Genomic DNA, 14,976 nt, shown 5'->3' on the forward strand with positions numbered 1-14,976 from the left:
TACATAAAGCCATTGGGGTTTAAAGAATTCAGGAAGAACTTAATTAACAATTTGAAAGGTGCAGATCGCTAGGGGCCATTTTTGCTCATTAATTTAACAACAAAACCTACTTCACTATTAATTAGAACATTTCTAACACAAGTGAAACAGCTGTGTCAGTCCAGGCCATCTTGTTATTACTTTCTTATACACTATGAATATTTAAAAGTGCAAGGAATTTCAGTAACACATATACCAGTACAGACCCTGAAGTAAAAGAATAAATTAGAAATAGACTGAAAAGTTACTTGACCCAAACAAATTTATTGGAAGAGAACTAGGTGCTCTAGAAGGAAAAACACATTATTGTCTGACAGTCAGGACATGAAAACAGAGGCTTTGAGGGACCTTTAAGATATTTTAATTTTTTCAAGAAGGGGTTCTGAAAGAATATTAAATACCACAGCTATGAAGATTAACAGTGGGTATAATATTTGCTTCTGGAGCAAGTCAACCAGTACCAACACCAACTATAACTACAGAGAAGGAATCTCACCACTTTTGGCCAAAAAATCAAATATTCTAAGCCCCAGCACCAGCCATTCGATCCCTGGCTGAAACAGGACAAGGCAAGCCAGGCTTGCTAAGCTCTTTCCAAATATCAGTCTTGAGGCTGTTGACTGGTCAGAGATCAGCTAGAATCAATCTCCTCTCTGAGGTTTTGCCAGAGTTTTACTGGTCTCAAAAACACATTACAGAACTCTTCATGGAAAGAAAAGACACTTTCAAACCCCAGCACTAGTTCCAAGAAGCTGCTTCTCCTTTCTCCATATTTGTTTGCTAAAAACCAATTTATATTTGCTGACTTTGCAAATCCGCAATTATTTGTGATATACATTTATAAGATATGACTTCTTTCTTCATTATGTGCATTTATAATATCTACTGTTAGTTAAGAGGAACGTCTGACCTCTCAAACTGTTTCAGTCTTCATCTTTGCTGCCATCTGTAGGTAACTTGAGTGGTACAAAGGTAACAGTTCTGTGATCAGGACCTGTGATGAAAGCACAATGGTCTTGTTACCTGTCCCTTCTGATTTTAATGTTCAAATTAGGCAGAAAAAAAAGAAAGATAAAACATACAACAGCTTGTGGCTTTGCCTCTTCTTGCACCTCCAAGTAATCTTGTAACCGAGGTAGTAAACAAAATAAGGAAAATTAAGTTAGAATCACAGAATTATAGAATGGCTTGGGCTGGAAGGGGCCTTAAAGATCTTGTGGTTCCAAGCCCCCTGCCATTGGCAGGAATGCCATTCACTAGATCAGGTTCCTCAGGGCTCCATCCAGCCTGGCCTTGAACACTTCCAGGGATGGCGCATCCACAACTTCTCTGGACAACCTGTTCTGGTGCTTCACCATCTGTCCACTAAGAAAGAACTTCTTCCTAACATCTCATCTAAAACTGCCCTCTTTCAGTTTAAAACCATTTCTTACTATCTGCCCATATCAAAAGTCCCTCTCCCTCCTTTTTATGAGCCCCCTTAAGGTACTGGCAGGCTGCAATGACGAGTCCCCAGAGCCTTCTCTTCTCCCCGTGGAACAACCCCAGTTGTTGGATCCATGAGGAGGATCCACGCTATTTTACAGCATTATTACACCATGGGATACACCAGAACATCTGTAATTTTGACTGTAAATATGAAATATAAGTCTTGGTGTATGTCTGGTTGTTGAAACTTAGTTTCTTTTCAGTGAGCCATGCAATGTTTTAGCGGAACAGTTATGGTACAGAGAACTTTTCAAAAGAAAAATAAACCAAAAGCAGAGAGGTTGATCATAATTTTAAACCCATTATGACCAGTTTTGAAAATCTGAAATCATACAAGTGAGGTCAGCAATTGAATTATTTGATTTAATGACTGGACAATTTTGATACATAAAAATAGATACTTAGTAATGAACAAGTTTGTACAAACCAGATTTCTTTTGTACAGTACAAAACAATGATGAAGATAAAAAAAGATTTGCTAGGTTACAGGGCAAGACACAGGAACAACAAAACATCATTGAATAAAAGTTTTAAAATTATCAGAGGCTTATTTCATAAATACAGTGCAACGCTTTCATTTAACAAATACAAAATTTACTATTTATCAACATCAGGAAATATATAAAATGTCTTTGAATGACAATCTGATTTAAAAACTGATGCAAATACAATAGCATTTTTAGAATTCTGAGGTAATATTACACATTATCTCAAAAAAAGCTCCAATAAATAAAACTAAACAGAAGGCAAAGTGCAATTCAGTGAAAATGAGAAAAGATAAAGCTTTTATTTTAACAATAGTAGAGAAATAGTTATTAAAAGTGGGCTTAAGCCTTAAAAAAATATTTTGGCTAATTTGCCATGTTTTCAGATAAACTATATAGCTATTTATTCATAAGCCAACCTTTTATGAATCCAATTCTACAGAGAGAGAAATGGGGGTAGGTGTTTGCTTCCAGGTTTCTTACTTACATCCATATTCAGCTGTTAGAAATTTAACATTGCTTGCAGCTATCTAGTTCATCCAGTGCAACAGGGAAAGCTTAATTTATTTCTTAACACCTGAAATCCTGCAAGTTAAGATTTATTTTAAAATCTCCATTTGGGACATACAATGTAAAAATGCAGAATTTTTCAGCACTGCTTTTAACACTCTTTGTGCTAACCTAGTATAGTTCCAGGCTAAAGTCAATGGAAATTTTATTATTTGTATCAAGAACAGCACAACGAATAAAGTGCCAAATATTCTAAAATATCCTAATATTTATCTCTGCCTTTAAAATCAGTAAAATCACCAGTAACTTTTCTAGGAGAAAGGAAAAAATAAAATTTACACTTAGTTATTGAAGAATATCCACAACAGCTTTGAAAGCATGAATTAGGCAGATTAATTTGTAAATCTGTTGATTGTATGTAAATAATACAGAGAGAGAAAAGAAGACTAATATAGTATTTGAGAACAGACACTACAAGATATTTATGCATCCATGCCCCAGCAGAAGTCAATGGGGAAAGCTGACAAATTAGATGCCTAAGTGTCTCAAATGATCTGGGCCTTATTCAGCTGAAAGAAAAATCTACAGAACACACAGTAGCTATGCATATTTAAAAATACAATACTGCATGCTCATAAATTCTTTCCATTTAATGAATAAAACCCAGACTTACAATTATTTCAGTATTTTAGAACTATTTCTTCCCCAGCTGCTAATTTACTAACTCAGAGCAGACATACCAAGAACTCTTTTCACGTAGTTTGTGCAGTGAAAAACACAAAACATTGTTTTTAAATGCTGATCTCCAAGTTAATGAAAGTTGAAATATTTTTCTGCAATGTTATTGTACTCACTTTTGTCAGAGCTTATTTAAGACTTTCAGCAAAGTTGCTGCAAAAAATGATAGCATGATACACTATATCAGTTTTCCATGTGTTGTGGATATAATTCTCTTCCTAAAGCATTTCACCAGATGTGGAATTTATTTTAAATATCTAGTTTTGTTTACTATAATGCTACAGTAGATCTGGCTAGTTTGCTATTAAGAATGAACACACAAGTTCCTTAATACCTGTAGCTTGAACTTGAATCCCCTCAAGCTGAAAAAATACCTTTTAACTCTCTTGTACAGTCAAGTGTAAAAGCTGAATATACAACATCTAAAACCTCTTATTCATAAAAAATAATTTTATAGCAGTAAATGGCACTATCAAAACCCTATTTCCTCACAGGCAGTTATTTACATACTTCTTAGACAGCTGGTTTCACTGAGAAGGAAAACCAGAATAATAAAACTACATACATTTTATAAAGACTAAAATTCCTATTTGCCTTTGTGAAAAAAATGGCTACATGCTGATGTTATTTTTTTTTGTATTATTAATGTTAATTGAAAACAATCTACCACTGGGATTAACTAAGAGAAATATTCTGTATATTATCTCCCAGTGAGATACCTTGATGTAAAGGAATTATGATTAATGATAAAGTGCTATTAAGAAAAACCTAAAACTTGGGAATTGTCTTAGTTGGGTTTTGTTTTTCAAACAGACGAGCATTTGTACAAAGAAAGCTACTTTCTGTGACAAAGCAAGCAGTAGATGTATTGCCATTCAAGAAAAAACATACACTTCATATTTAATAAAAAAAATTTAACTAAATGAGATAAAACTCGCACAGTATCAAGAGACATAAAAATGAAAAGCTTAAAGGCACAATCAGAAGAGAGTGAATGCTACATAAAAATGCTGTTCTTGGAGTATTTAATCTTATTCTAGACCAAACCCCTCTGCATTTGAAATGCCAATGATCAGCTTTTGCTTCAGTTCCTTCTTGTTCTTGTAAGGAGGGAGACAAAGCTGGTTGAAGCAGGTATGGGCCACAGGTAACCTAAAATAATTTAAAAAATACCCAACAAAACACATTTAATAATAATGCAATAGAACCAGAACACTGCCAATTGCCTACACATTTTCAGTTAATTATTTTTTAAGTAGGAAATCCTGTAAAAGGAACATTTATCCTAATGGTGGTTCAAGTTCTGTTGAATGCAAGTAACACCACTGCTGGTCATAAGTACCTAAGGTGAACTTGTTTGCCTGCAACTCCCTCCCCCATCTTAATTTTTTTTTCAAGTTGGAAACATTCCCTTCTGGATTATGGAAACTCCAGGTACTACATGACTTCTCTAAACACAAAATCTGGGTATAGTCAGAATCCACAACATGGAAAAGGAAGCTGGGTCCTGCAGTAGGTACAGACACACCTAGAAGAACCACAGTTACGTATCTGTGAGGATACCGAATACAGCCTGGTAGAACACATCTTTACAGACCTAAGTGGGGAGCTCTGAAGAAATGATGAAATGCTGGAAAAACAACAGTTCACAAATTCTGGTCTCAGCTATACCAACACTTTCAGTTCCAAGTTTCTCCTGAGAAAGAGCTTGAATATACGTATTGCAGGTAGGACTAAGGAATGCCTGACTGAAACACTGGAAACTTTATTTCTCCCTAGAATAGCTTAAGTTGATGAACCACAGGTGATAAAAAGCTACAGGAACTCCTTGCCCTTTAAATTCTCAAGTGACTTGGAGGACACACACGGATATAGTCAAGGATATAGACTTCTCCTACAGCAGATTACTTGAGGGGCGGAGACAGGAGAAAGACAACGAGCTGAAGCTCAATCTGACATTTGGACACACCTATTTTATTATGTGACTCAAAAGCCCTCTAGATCTCTTTTAATTTAATCCCTCAGTCTTTTGAATGACCCCAACTTGGCCTTTGATCATTGGCAAACACTCTCAAAAGGGGGTGGAACCCCCAAGTCTTGAAACCCAAGCTACTTTCCCCTCCCTGCCCTTTAAATGATCAGCAAAGATCTGTTAACTGGACTGGAGTCTTGGCTTCAGAATTTGGGAAGTTGAGAAGCTTTTATTAATTTGACAATTTTTATTGCTATTAAATTCTTTGATCCTATTGTGTGAGCAGTATGATGATGGTGTCTACATTCATTCCTGTGCAGGCAGTCTGACAGCAACAATTATCTTGCAAAACACAGACCCTACAGCCGTTTAAAATGCACACTATTTCAAAACACATTTTCTCATTTTTAAGAAAAAGAACAATTTACAGAAGAAACAAAGAGTGATTCAATGTTGACTGATTTTTCTTCATTTTTCATCTGATCTTCATGTTCCTTTAATGTTACTGGAACCAGTCATTAGCTCATTGAGAAAAGCATTAGAAATACCTCAGTAATGAGATAAATTCAATTTAAAAAAACCTCAAAATGTATTATGTTTATGCATTTAGATCAGCTCTTCACAGAAAACCCAGCAAAATTCAGACTTTGAAAAATATAGTTCCATTTAAGTATTTTGATTACTCTAAATGTTTGAGAAATCTAGATAAAGCCAGTAATTACTGCTTCACAGTGAGCTTCAGAGCAGCAAGTTTTTCCATACAGTTTTCAAATCGCTTAAACTTTCTCCAGTCTTAAGAAGAAAAATACTAATAGGAAAGTGTATCCCAAGTAAATTCAACACAAAATAAAACGCTGCCAGAAGCATATGAACTTGGTATGAACAAATTAATCACAATGAAATTGCAAAACTGCTTTGCTCCTGTATCTTCTGAGCACCTTCTGTATCAGCCACTCACCAGAGGCTCTAAAGAATGCTGCACACCCTCACAGCCACACGCTGAAATTCTTATTTAGACCATCAAGACAGAATGCAAGCATTTTCTCTAACTGCAGAGGTTGTGATAAATAATGCCATCAAACGCAACAAATTCAGAAAAATTCACGGTAGTTCAAGGTATATTTTCATTAGGTCAGCTGCCATGTTAGGAATGATTAAATACATAATTTATTTGAATTGAAAACATGTAAATAATCACTATAAATAATTACTGTCCTCAAATGTAAACATTGACTGGAAAAACAACTTTTAAATCTATGCAATCAATAAATGGGTATACTTGAAGGCAAACTAAAGGAGTCCATGCAGTTTCTTCCTTGCACTGCTTTACCAAAATCTGAATATCGATCTAATATCGATATCCAACTGAGACGGACAAAAACTCTCTAACAGTTTAGAGTTAGAAAGTGTATGTTTATTTGGCGCCAGGCACTGCGTGGGATAGCTCCCTAAGATGCAGGGCCCCGATCCAAGCAAACACAATACCTTTTATTTCCAAACATTATGAATATCCAAAATACAAATGCATATTCATAACATTAACATCTCCCATTCTCCGCTTTGTATGGAAATGAGCTTACATGTCATTAAGCGTGCGTAGTGTGTGCTCTGAATTGAATCGGTGGTCTTGAATTGGGTCAGTGGTCTTAAAGAGATGAAGTAACTCATCTTCCTCAGTTTGACCTTTTCGCCTCTCTGAACTTTAACAATCCTAGTTACTTTAGTGACCTCTAAGTTTCCTCCTGTGTGACTTTTGAACAGGTTCCCACCAAGGGAGGAAATTGGTGATTGTCCTTGTTCCCTAAACCAACTTATCAATGTTTCTATTCCTCGTTCTAAGCACAGCTAAGCAAACATATAAATGACAGGTCATCAGTTATTTGGTAATCAGTTACTAACATCTTAAACCCATTTCAGGTCCAGCTCTCTTAACTCTAGCTGGGCCCAAATTCCATCCTACTCTAACTAATCTCAACACAGCTAGACTGTAACTAAAATCTTTATGTTTCTTCTAAATCTATGTTTCAGCACATTAGTTTACTCTTCTTTAAAAAGACATTCAAGAGCAATAAGGGCTCTTGGGAAACAGGTTAATGAAAAAAAATTTAAAAATCCAAAACATTACTTACCAATTAGTGGATGTTTCACTCTTTGAAATCTTGAAATTCAGATCAGCCATTCCTCCCACAGGTACTCTATCACTTCCTGTAGCAAAATGTAGCAGCTTCTTTTGAAGGTCTAGAGAAAATCCAAGTACTACATCCCAGAAGTATCTATGCTCAGGGCAGAGGGAGAAGAAAATGTTGAAAGATGCAACATAGTAAAAAAATAGTATGAAGATGATAATAAAACCACAAGTTCTACATGATAAATATCACTTACCAATAATTTAATTAATATATAGGACATCAGTAGTACCCCAATATACAAGGTTAAATTCCCAACAAATTGACAAGTACAATGTTTTATTAATTTTGGAATGATGTCTTGCCAAAAGATGCCTCAAGCCACTTATCTATAAAAATATAAATGCCTTCTACTCACTAATATAAATGTCCTTAGTATCAAAGAGAATTGGGCAAAAAAAGTATTTTTAGAAGATTGGATAATAAAAATACTGAGATTTCATATGCAGGATTTGGAGCTTTTCTTTTCAAACTACTCTACTTCAATGTGCTCATAATCTTTTAAGGATATTCAGTAAACACATACCATTAAGGATCTAATTCTTCCTACTTATGATAATTTAGTAGTGTCCTTGTGTTACTTGGAAATAGGTTTCTAAAACTTCAGTCATTCTCAGATTACCCTTGAAGAGATTACTGCTGGAAGTCTAACATTCCATGATGTTTTAAACTTGGTAATTAGAATAAAAACCCAGGCCTACCGTATAGTAAGATCAGTTTTTTGGTAGCCCTCATACTGGGTACTTCGCTGTAAAGCAGACATATCCAGTTCAGGACTGCCACAGACAAGAATTTCAACCTCCTCTGGACGAAGTAGCTGCCATAAATCAAGGAAAAAAGTTTAATTTTTTTAAAAAGATGAGAAATTATGCTACTAGATTAAGATTACATTTTTATTTTGTCATTATAGAAAAATTAACAGAATATCATTCATTTTAAGTCTCTAACTTGGATACACACTGATTATAGAAAAATTAATCCCTCAGCACTTTGAAGAATCTCTTACTGCTGTATATAGTAGAAAGCTTAATTACAGGATAACACAATATTTCAGCATATTTTGCTCTTCACTTCTTCATCATTCTTACAATTATTACACTGACTTGCCTGTCATCTGATCAGACTACAAATGGGTCGGGAAGAAAATTAAGTTTGTACATCTGGAATCCAGAGGGAGGGTCTTGATGTCAATTTTGATTTCAACTTCCACTTCATTGACAAGTCCTAGTGTGGGTAGCTGAGCAGCAGAGGCTGACAGGACTTGACTCTTAGTTGTACACACTGCTGTGCAAAGTGAATCCTTATAACAATAAACCATGTTTAATACCCACTAAACTTACACCTGCAGAACCTACTTATTCATTTACTACCCCTTCATCAAGCTGCATGGATGCATGTCATGGCATTTCAATGGAATCTCACTGTCCTTCCAGAACCTTCCCTGTGGTTGGGCAAAACTTGCTTTGCTGCCAGGTGTCACTGGAATTTAGAAAATACCAGGCAAATTGAAACTGCCTCTTCTTTCTCAGTGCAGAAGGGATGCTGTAAATTACAAAATCATTCCAACAGCCAAACAGGACTGAAAGTAGAAGAATGTTTAATCTCAGCTTTACTGAGTGTTCTTCCAGCAAAAAGCAATAGATGTTTTCAGAGGAGTCACTCAGGAGCCCTCAGACACAGTTGTTTTGCAGTTCCTAAATGTAGGGAATACAAAGAAACCTTGTAAACATTCACAGGAGAGCCTGTGAAGTGTCTGTGAATACATAGTAATAAACCTGTCTTCTGGAGCTTTATCTCTTTGCAATAAAACACTACAGAGAGCAGTTGATTACCTGATTCATTTCTTCTACTTATGTTGGACTAATCAAGTCTGTTGATCAATCAAGACTCTTTCCAAGTCTTAAAATCATCCAGGGCAATTTGTTTTAATTTAGTTAAGTCATTGTCAAATACTTGAAATAGAAGTGAAGAGTTATGTTCCACTTTACTCTTACCAGTAATGCATATGAAGCACAGACACTATGAAATCCATAATAGAAAGCTGCAAATTGTTTGTAGATTGATTTATTGAGAAGAAAATCAACATAGAGCTGCACATATTCTAAAAAAAAAAAAAAAATTGTTACACGATAATAATTTTAATCAATCACCTGTTCTGCTTTCCAAAATTGTAGTGAATTATGAAAAATGAATGCATTTAATTTTAGATACCATTAAATTGGTAGGCATACCAGAAAGAACTACAGCCATTTCATTTTCACACTTCATTAATGAAAACCTAGGCTTATAGAAAGGAGAAAAAGGACAAACTTAAATCTGCAAACTATGTGTAGTTAATATACACTGAAGTACCTTTCCTATTCCGATTTGTGACTGGAATTTTATCTCCATTTGGCTTTAAGTTGTAAGATTTTATAACACCAAATTCTTCCTGAAAAACCTACAGAAAAAGAGGAGTCAAGGTCAGCACTGGAAAATGAACTACACTTACAAACAACAAAGCTTGTATGAAGTCATGTATTTCCTCTCTCTCTTCAGCAAATGCTGCAATTCTGAGAGTTGTGAGGTTTTTACAAGTTAAATATTATAATTTTCAACACATTGCTCAGAAAATTAGTATTCAAAGAATATCAACCCTGTTTCATAGTGGCATGTCAAACTGACCTGCAGTCTCTGGAGCCATGGAGTTTTGCATACAAAAGAACAGTATAGGAACAGCAAATACAATTAAGAAGGTATTTGTTCTGATGTAGTTCACCTAGGAGCTAAGTACCACCAATATGAAATTTCATTAACTAGTATGTGTGTTCTGAAATGAAGAGTAACTGAAAAAGGCTTCCTTAACTGAAATAGCAGTTACAACACAGAGGTCAGGCAAAACTGTAAAAACAGGCTACTGCTGAAGTGAGATTTCCTGGACAAAATGCATAAAATAACCAAGTAAGCTTTGACTATCTTCTGCATTAGACAGAAAAGGGATTGTCTTGCAGCCAGATGAATTTCACAAGCCTGGTCATTGATTGCAAAGTGGTGGTGTCAAGGAGAGCAAAGAGCTGGAAATGCACCAGCAGCTGGCCAAGTGACCCTGGCCATGAGCACTGGGATCCACCCATGCTGCCAGGGAACAACAGCTCAGAGTCTCATCGCGGAGCCAGAGATCCTGGGCAGCGCTGCCCCTGGAGCAAGCTCTGATCTCCGTGCAGTTATATTCCAAACCATCAGCAATCACACAGCAATGAGCCACTCCACTGCCATTTTAACACTGGGAAAAATCACGGAATGAGGTTGAGAAGCACTTATGGTTGGTGCACTTAATGACCTGAAAGGTTGAGTAAAAATCCTCTTCGACATTGCCTTCATAGGATAGAAGTTCACTTAGTCCATGCGCCAATTCCTGCAATACAAAAAAAAACTTGTTAGTAAATCTAAAAAACTAAGTGATGCACTTTGCAAACATGTGCCAGAAGCATTGTTTTATACAGAAAGTATCTTGGAAAAAGCTGTACATTTAAACTGCATGCTATGCTAGAAAACATTGAGATTTTCTGTTTTCAGCAGAAGAAAAGGAGACTTTATCAGCCTGTGCTGAAAAAAAAGCTGTTTTCAAATAGTTCATAACTCAAGCATTAAATATAAATAAATCAGGTTTTATATCAATAATTTCTTCTCTTAAAAAATGTAATACTTACAGGCATAATCTGAAACAGGTCATCTAATGTGACACCACAGATGCCTACAAGTGTGTTATGATCACAGGGAACAATGGGAGGACTCAATAATTTCTTGTAACAGCAAGGTGGGAAACGAATATCCAAGGTGATGCTGTTATATACAGCAAGTCCCATAAGCTATATATGTCAAATGTTAAGGGCAAATCTGACACATCCTTATTATAGTTAGTATTTTTGCAGGTTGGAAAAAATATTCTGAGAGTCATGCTCCACAAAGAGAAGGAATGGAAATTATTTAATTTTTTCTGGACTGACAATTTTAAATGCAGTTTTGCATTACGGTTAAGCAGTGGTTAACACGGTTCAAATGATGCACATTGACAGAATGCTTGAGAATCTTCTTCATAATAGTCTATACAAGAATATCTACAATAATTTTTTCCAAAGTATTGTTATGAAAACAGAGAAAGATAAATATGTATTTTTTAGTGAGAGCTCAAAAAAGCACTATTTCTTTTAAGTAAATATAAAAGCATTAAGAAAAACCTGCACTGGTACTACAGCTCATCCATTAGCACATTTAAGTGGATCCCATGAAACAAATTTGAAACTATCCCAATTCAACTTCTCACAAGAATAGAATAGTTCTGTTAGAAGAGACTTACAACCATCATCTGATCCAACTGCAATCAGTAAATGGACACTACTTCCTCACCTCAGTGGAGTTATAAGCATATACTACCATAAATCATTTGTCTTAGGTTTTCATATACAGGCACAATAGAAAACCTAGAAAATAAACTTGTGCTCAAAATAGCATGTGGCTTCCATTTTGTAATAAAATAGGCAAAAGCCACATACTGCTCAATGGGGACTTAAGTATTATTTCACACAGGCACATTAATATTTACTGAAAGAAACTGAAGAGGCTTAAGTACATAAAAAATTACAACTTATACACAAAGAAGATGCATGTTTAACGTCGATTTAGCATTTTCTGACTGTGAAATGTACGACATACCCACACACCACCATTTTCTTCCTATTTTTAGTTCTTGCTTGAACGATATTCAAAAAAATACATTTTAAATGGAACACAGGAGTATATACAACCTTTGAAGGAGCTCTAGCCAGTGCCTTATTTCCTCCCCACACCAGCTCATCGAATGGCTGTCATTCGGAACATTCTAGCGGACAGAAAAGGATACGGCTCCAACCAGACGGAATTCCGAGTAGTTATCGCATTTAAAGCTGCTGAACCAATGGCAGTGCGAGTCCTTGTGGTAGGTGAACATGCCTGCACAACGGCAACGTGGCCCTTAAAAAGCCTGAGCTTTGTAAGAAGTCGTACAAAGCCTCACCTTTCTTACCCATGCACCCTTAGAAGTGCTCCTCAGAGTGCCCACATCTCCATGCTTGTTCCCAGGACCCTGCTCCCACCACGGCAGGAGTCTGCAGGAAGATGCTTGGGAGGAAGCACCAAGGGCAGTGCCAAGCCTGAAGCAAGCAAGTGGGCTCAAGCCCACCAGCCCTGCTGGGTGCTGGTGCAACACATTCTTCAGGGCCTCCAGTTGTGGATATTCTCCACTGTCTGTACAATCTGTTTCTTCATTGCACTCCAGCATCTGTACTGCCATAAACATTTAACTGTCTAACCAAAAATTTACTTACTGTAATGTAAACCCACTTATCTCCTCCTTTCTTCCTAGGTCAGTAGCAGATGACAATCCCTAAAAATGCTGGCATGAATCCCATGATACAAATACTGTAAGCTTTACCTTCTTGGAACAGAAAACTGTAAATGGTTTATGTTATACACACACTACCAGCAAAGGGGTATGTTTCATATTTTCTATCAAAAAATTATACCAGAAAAGTTAAAAAAGCCCCAAACCACATGTACCCTAAAAAAGCCACTCATGGGTCTAAATGACAAGCTAGATCCTACTCAAATCATGAGTATAGATGAGTTTGACTGCTATTTGCGTCAGATACAGAACATTCTGTTTTAAAGAGTGGCAGAAAGTAAAATCCTACATAATGAAAGCAGATAACAGCTCTGAAATGCCTAGGAAGTATTGCTCAGAGAAGCAAGACACACTCCACACAAGCGTGCCTCTAATGCAGAAGTAATTGGGATAAAACGTGATGGACTGTTTCAGTTTGTTGGGATTGAATGGGCCGAGTTTATTATTGTTGCCATGGTCTGTACAAACCAAAGCAAGGAATACTTCTAAGCACATCTTGCATGCAACAGCTCACTGCATCCCTGTTTGAAGATAAAGTTGGTGAAAAATATTTAAATGAAAAAAAATAAAGTCCTTTTGATATAAAAAAAACAAAGACTGAAAATCCAACTTGTTTCAGGGACATCTAGTTCTTATGACAAATTACAGACAAAGAACTGCCTTCATGATTTTCCCCCCACTCTCCTGAGCAATTTATCTTTTGAATTCCAGCTCAAAAAGGTGCTCATCACAAAAGGTTTGGACACTGCCATTACCAGAAACAACAGAACAGCTGCATGTAAGGCAGAGCAAGGTTCACACACTAAAAGATTATAGGGATGCTGGAACAAAGTAGGTTTTGAATCCCATTTATTAATTGTCCACACCAAGATAAAGAAAGCATTGCAAAACACACAAGCAGCCGCTGAGTTAATTAAGAATTTTTAAATTCCACAGCTAAATCTGAAGAATCAGTTAACCTGGAAAGGGCAAGAACAGTGACATTTTCCCTTCCAAGCTTCTGACATGTTATTTGCATCTTCAACATTAAAGACAGCAGAGGATACAGTCCCTTTCCAAGGGACAAGAATATTTCTGAACTCCTCCCACACTTGGCTGATAGTCGTAACAATGAAAGAATTTACACTTTAAAGTAAGGAAGCCTGCCAGAGATAGTGAAAAAATATATTACTCTGAATGTTTCCAAACTCATCAGTTACCAAGCTCTGCTGACAGCATTTTTACTAACAGAACTGTCAAACTTACAGAACGCTTTCTGCAGGATAAATTGTTTCCTATTAAGGTTGCTATCACCAACGTCATGTCTCGACACAGACCCCTTTTTACTACAAAAAGGGTACAGGCAAATAACAATCTCAGCAGATACGATGACATATTTATGACTTAAAATTCTGTACCTTTAGAAGTAGTCCTATAAACAACAAAGGACCATGATTTTAAGGCACATGAACACTTCCAGGCAAAGACAGGCAAGCTCTTGCATTCTACCAATGATTTTCAGGTGTTATGCTCAAGTCCCTGGAAATCAATTTAAAAGCCATCCGGGTCACACTTCAACCCACTAAGTCATCAGTAATGTATCCACGCCCAAAGGAAAGCTCATTAGAGTGGTGAATAAAACTCACCCAGATCCATCTACACCACTGTAACACAAGTGGATGGAACTGCTTGTTTATGACTGCTCATTCATGTCTTACAATCTCCTACTTAACCAAAAAGTCTTATTTTTTTTTCCCTTGGGCATGACATGTCATTACAGGCTCACAGGTCCTGGTAACAGCAGAGGGAGGCTTTTTCATTCAGGCTCACACCTGCCTATACTGTCTCTGCTCCTAACTGAAAGACCTTTCTTTCCTGAGATTATTTCAGACCCCTTTAAGAATACTGGCCACACAGATACCACAAACAGACAATATGATGACAACGATTCAAGTAAAAGCTAACCTCTACCTATCCTAATCACAGAAACAGTACCAGAACTTGCAGGCACTCTCAGTGCAACTATCAGCACCAAAAAAACCCCATGGATATATGGGAGACCAAGGTCAGCAGTTTGCCAGAACTGACCAAAGTAACAGTGTCCAGCTGCAGCTACTTACAAAAACCAGGAAAACTCTCTAAACTAGCAATATGAAGACA

At 36.5% G+C, this 14,976-nt stretch overlaps 1 protein-coding gene across 4 annotated transcripts in view; it reads right to left on the reverse strand.

Moving 5' to 3' along the window:
• Positions 1 to 1,876: 1,876 nt before the first annotated feature.
• HECTD2 (HECT domain E3 ubiquitin protein ligase 2) overlaps positions 1,877 to 14,976 on the reverse strand; it is a 35,243-nt gene continuing 22,143 nt past the window's right edge. For 2 of the 4 annotated variants that reach the window (XM_048310690.1, XM_048310691.1), the window contains exons 14-21: positions 12,298 to 12,386; positions 11,108 to 11,266; positions 10,738 to 10,812; positions 9,771 to 9,858; positions 9,413 to 9,519; positions 8,120 to 8,235; positions 7,362 to 7,505; positions 1,877 to 4,412 (exon numbers count right to left, since the gene is read on the reverse strand). In XM_048310690.1, the coding sequence (XP_048166647.1) occupies positions 4,292 to 4,412; positions 7,362 to 7,505; positions 8,120 to 8,235; positions 9,413 to 9,519; positions 9,771 to 9,858; positions 10,738 to 10,812; positions 11,108 to 11,266; positions 12,298 to 12,386 (899 nt within the window). In that variant the 3' untranslated portion in view covers positions 1,877 to 4,291. The other 2 variants (XR_007205067.1, XM_048310692.1) reach the window with 2 other exon arrangements.

The sequence above is a fragment of the Corvus hawaiiensis genome, chromosome 8, assembly GCF_020740725.1.
Source record: "Corvus hawaiiensis isolate bCorHaw1 chromosome 8, bCorHaw1.pri.cur, whole genome shotgun sequence".
Lineage (NCBI taxonomy): Eukaryota > Metazoa > Chordata > Aves > Passeriformes > Corvidae > Corvus > Corvus hawaiiensis.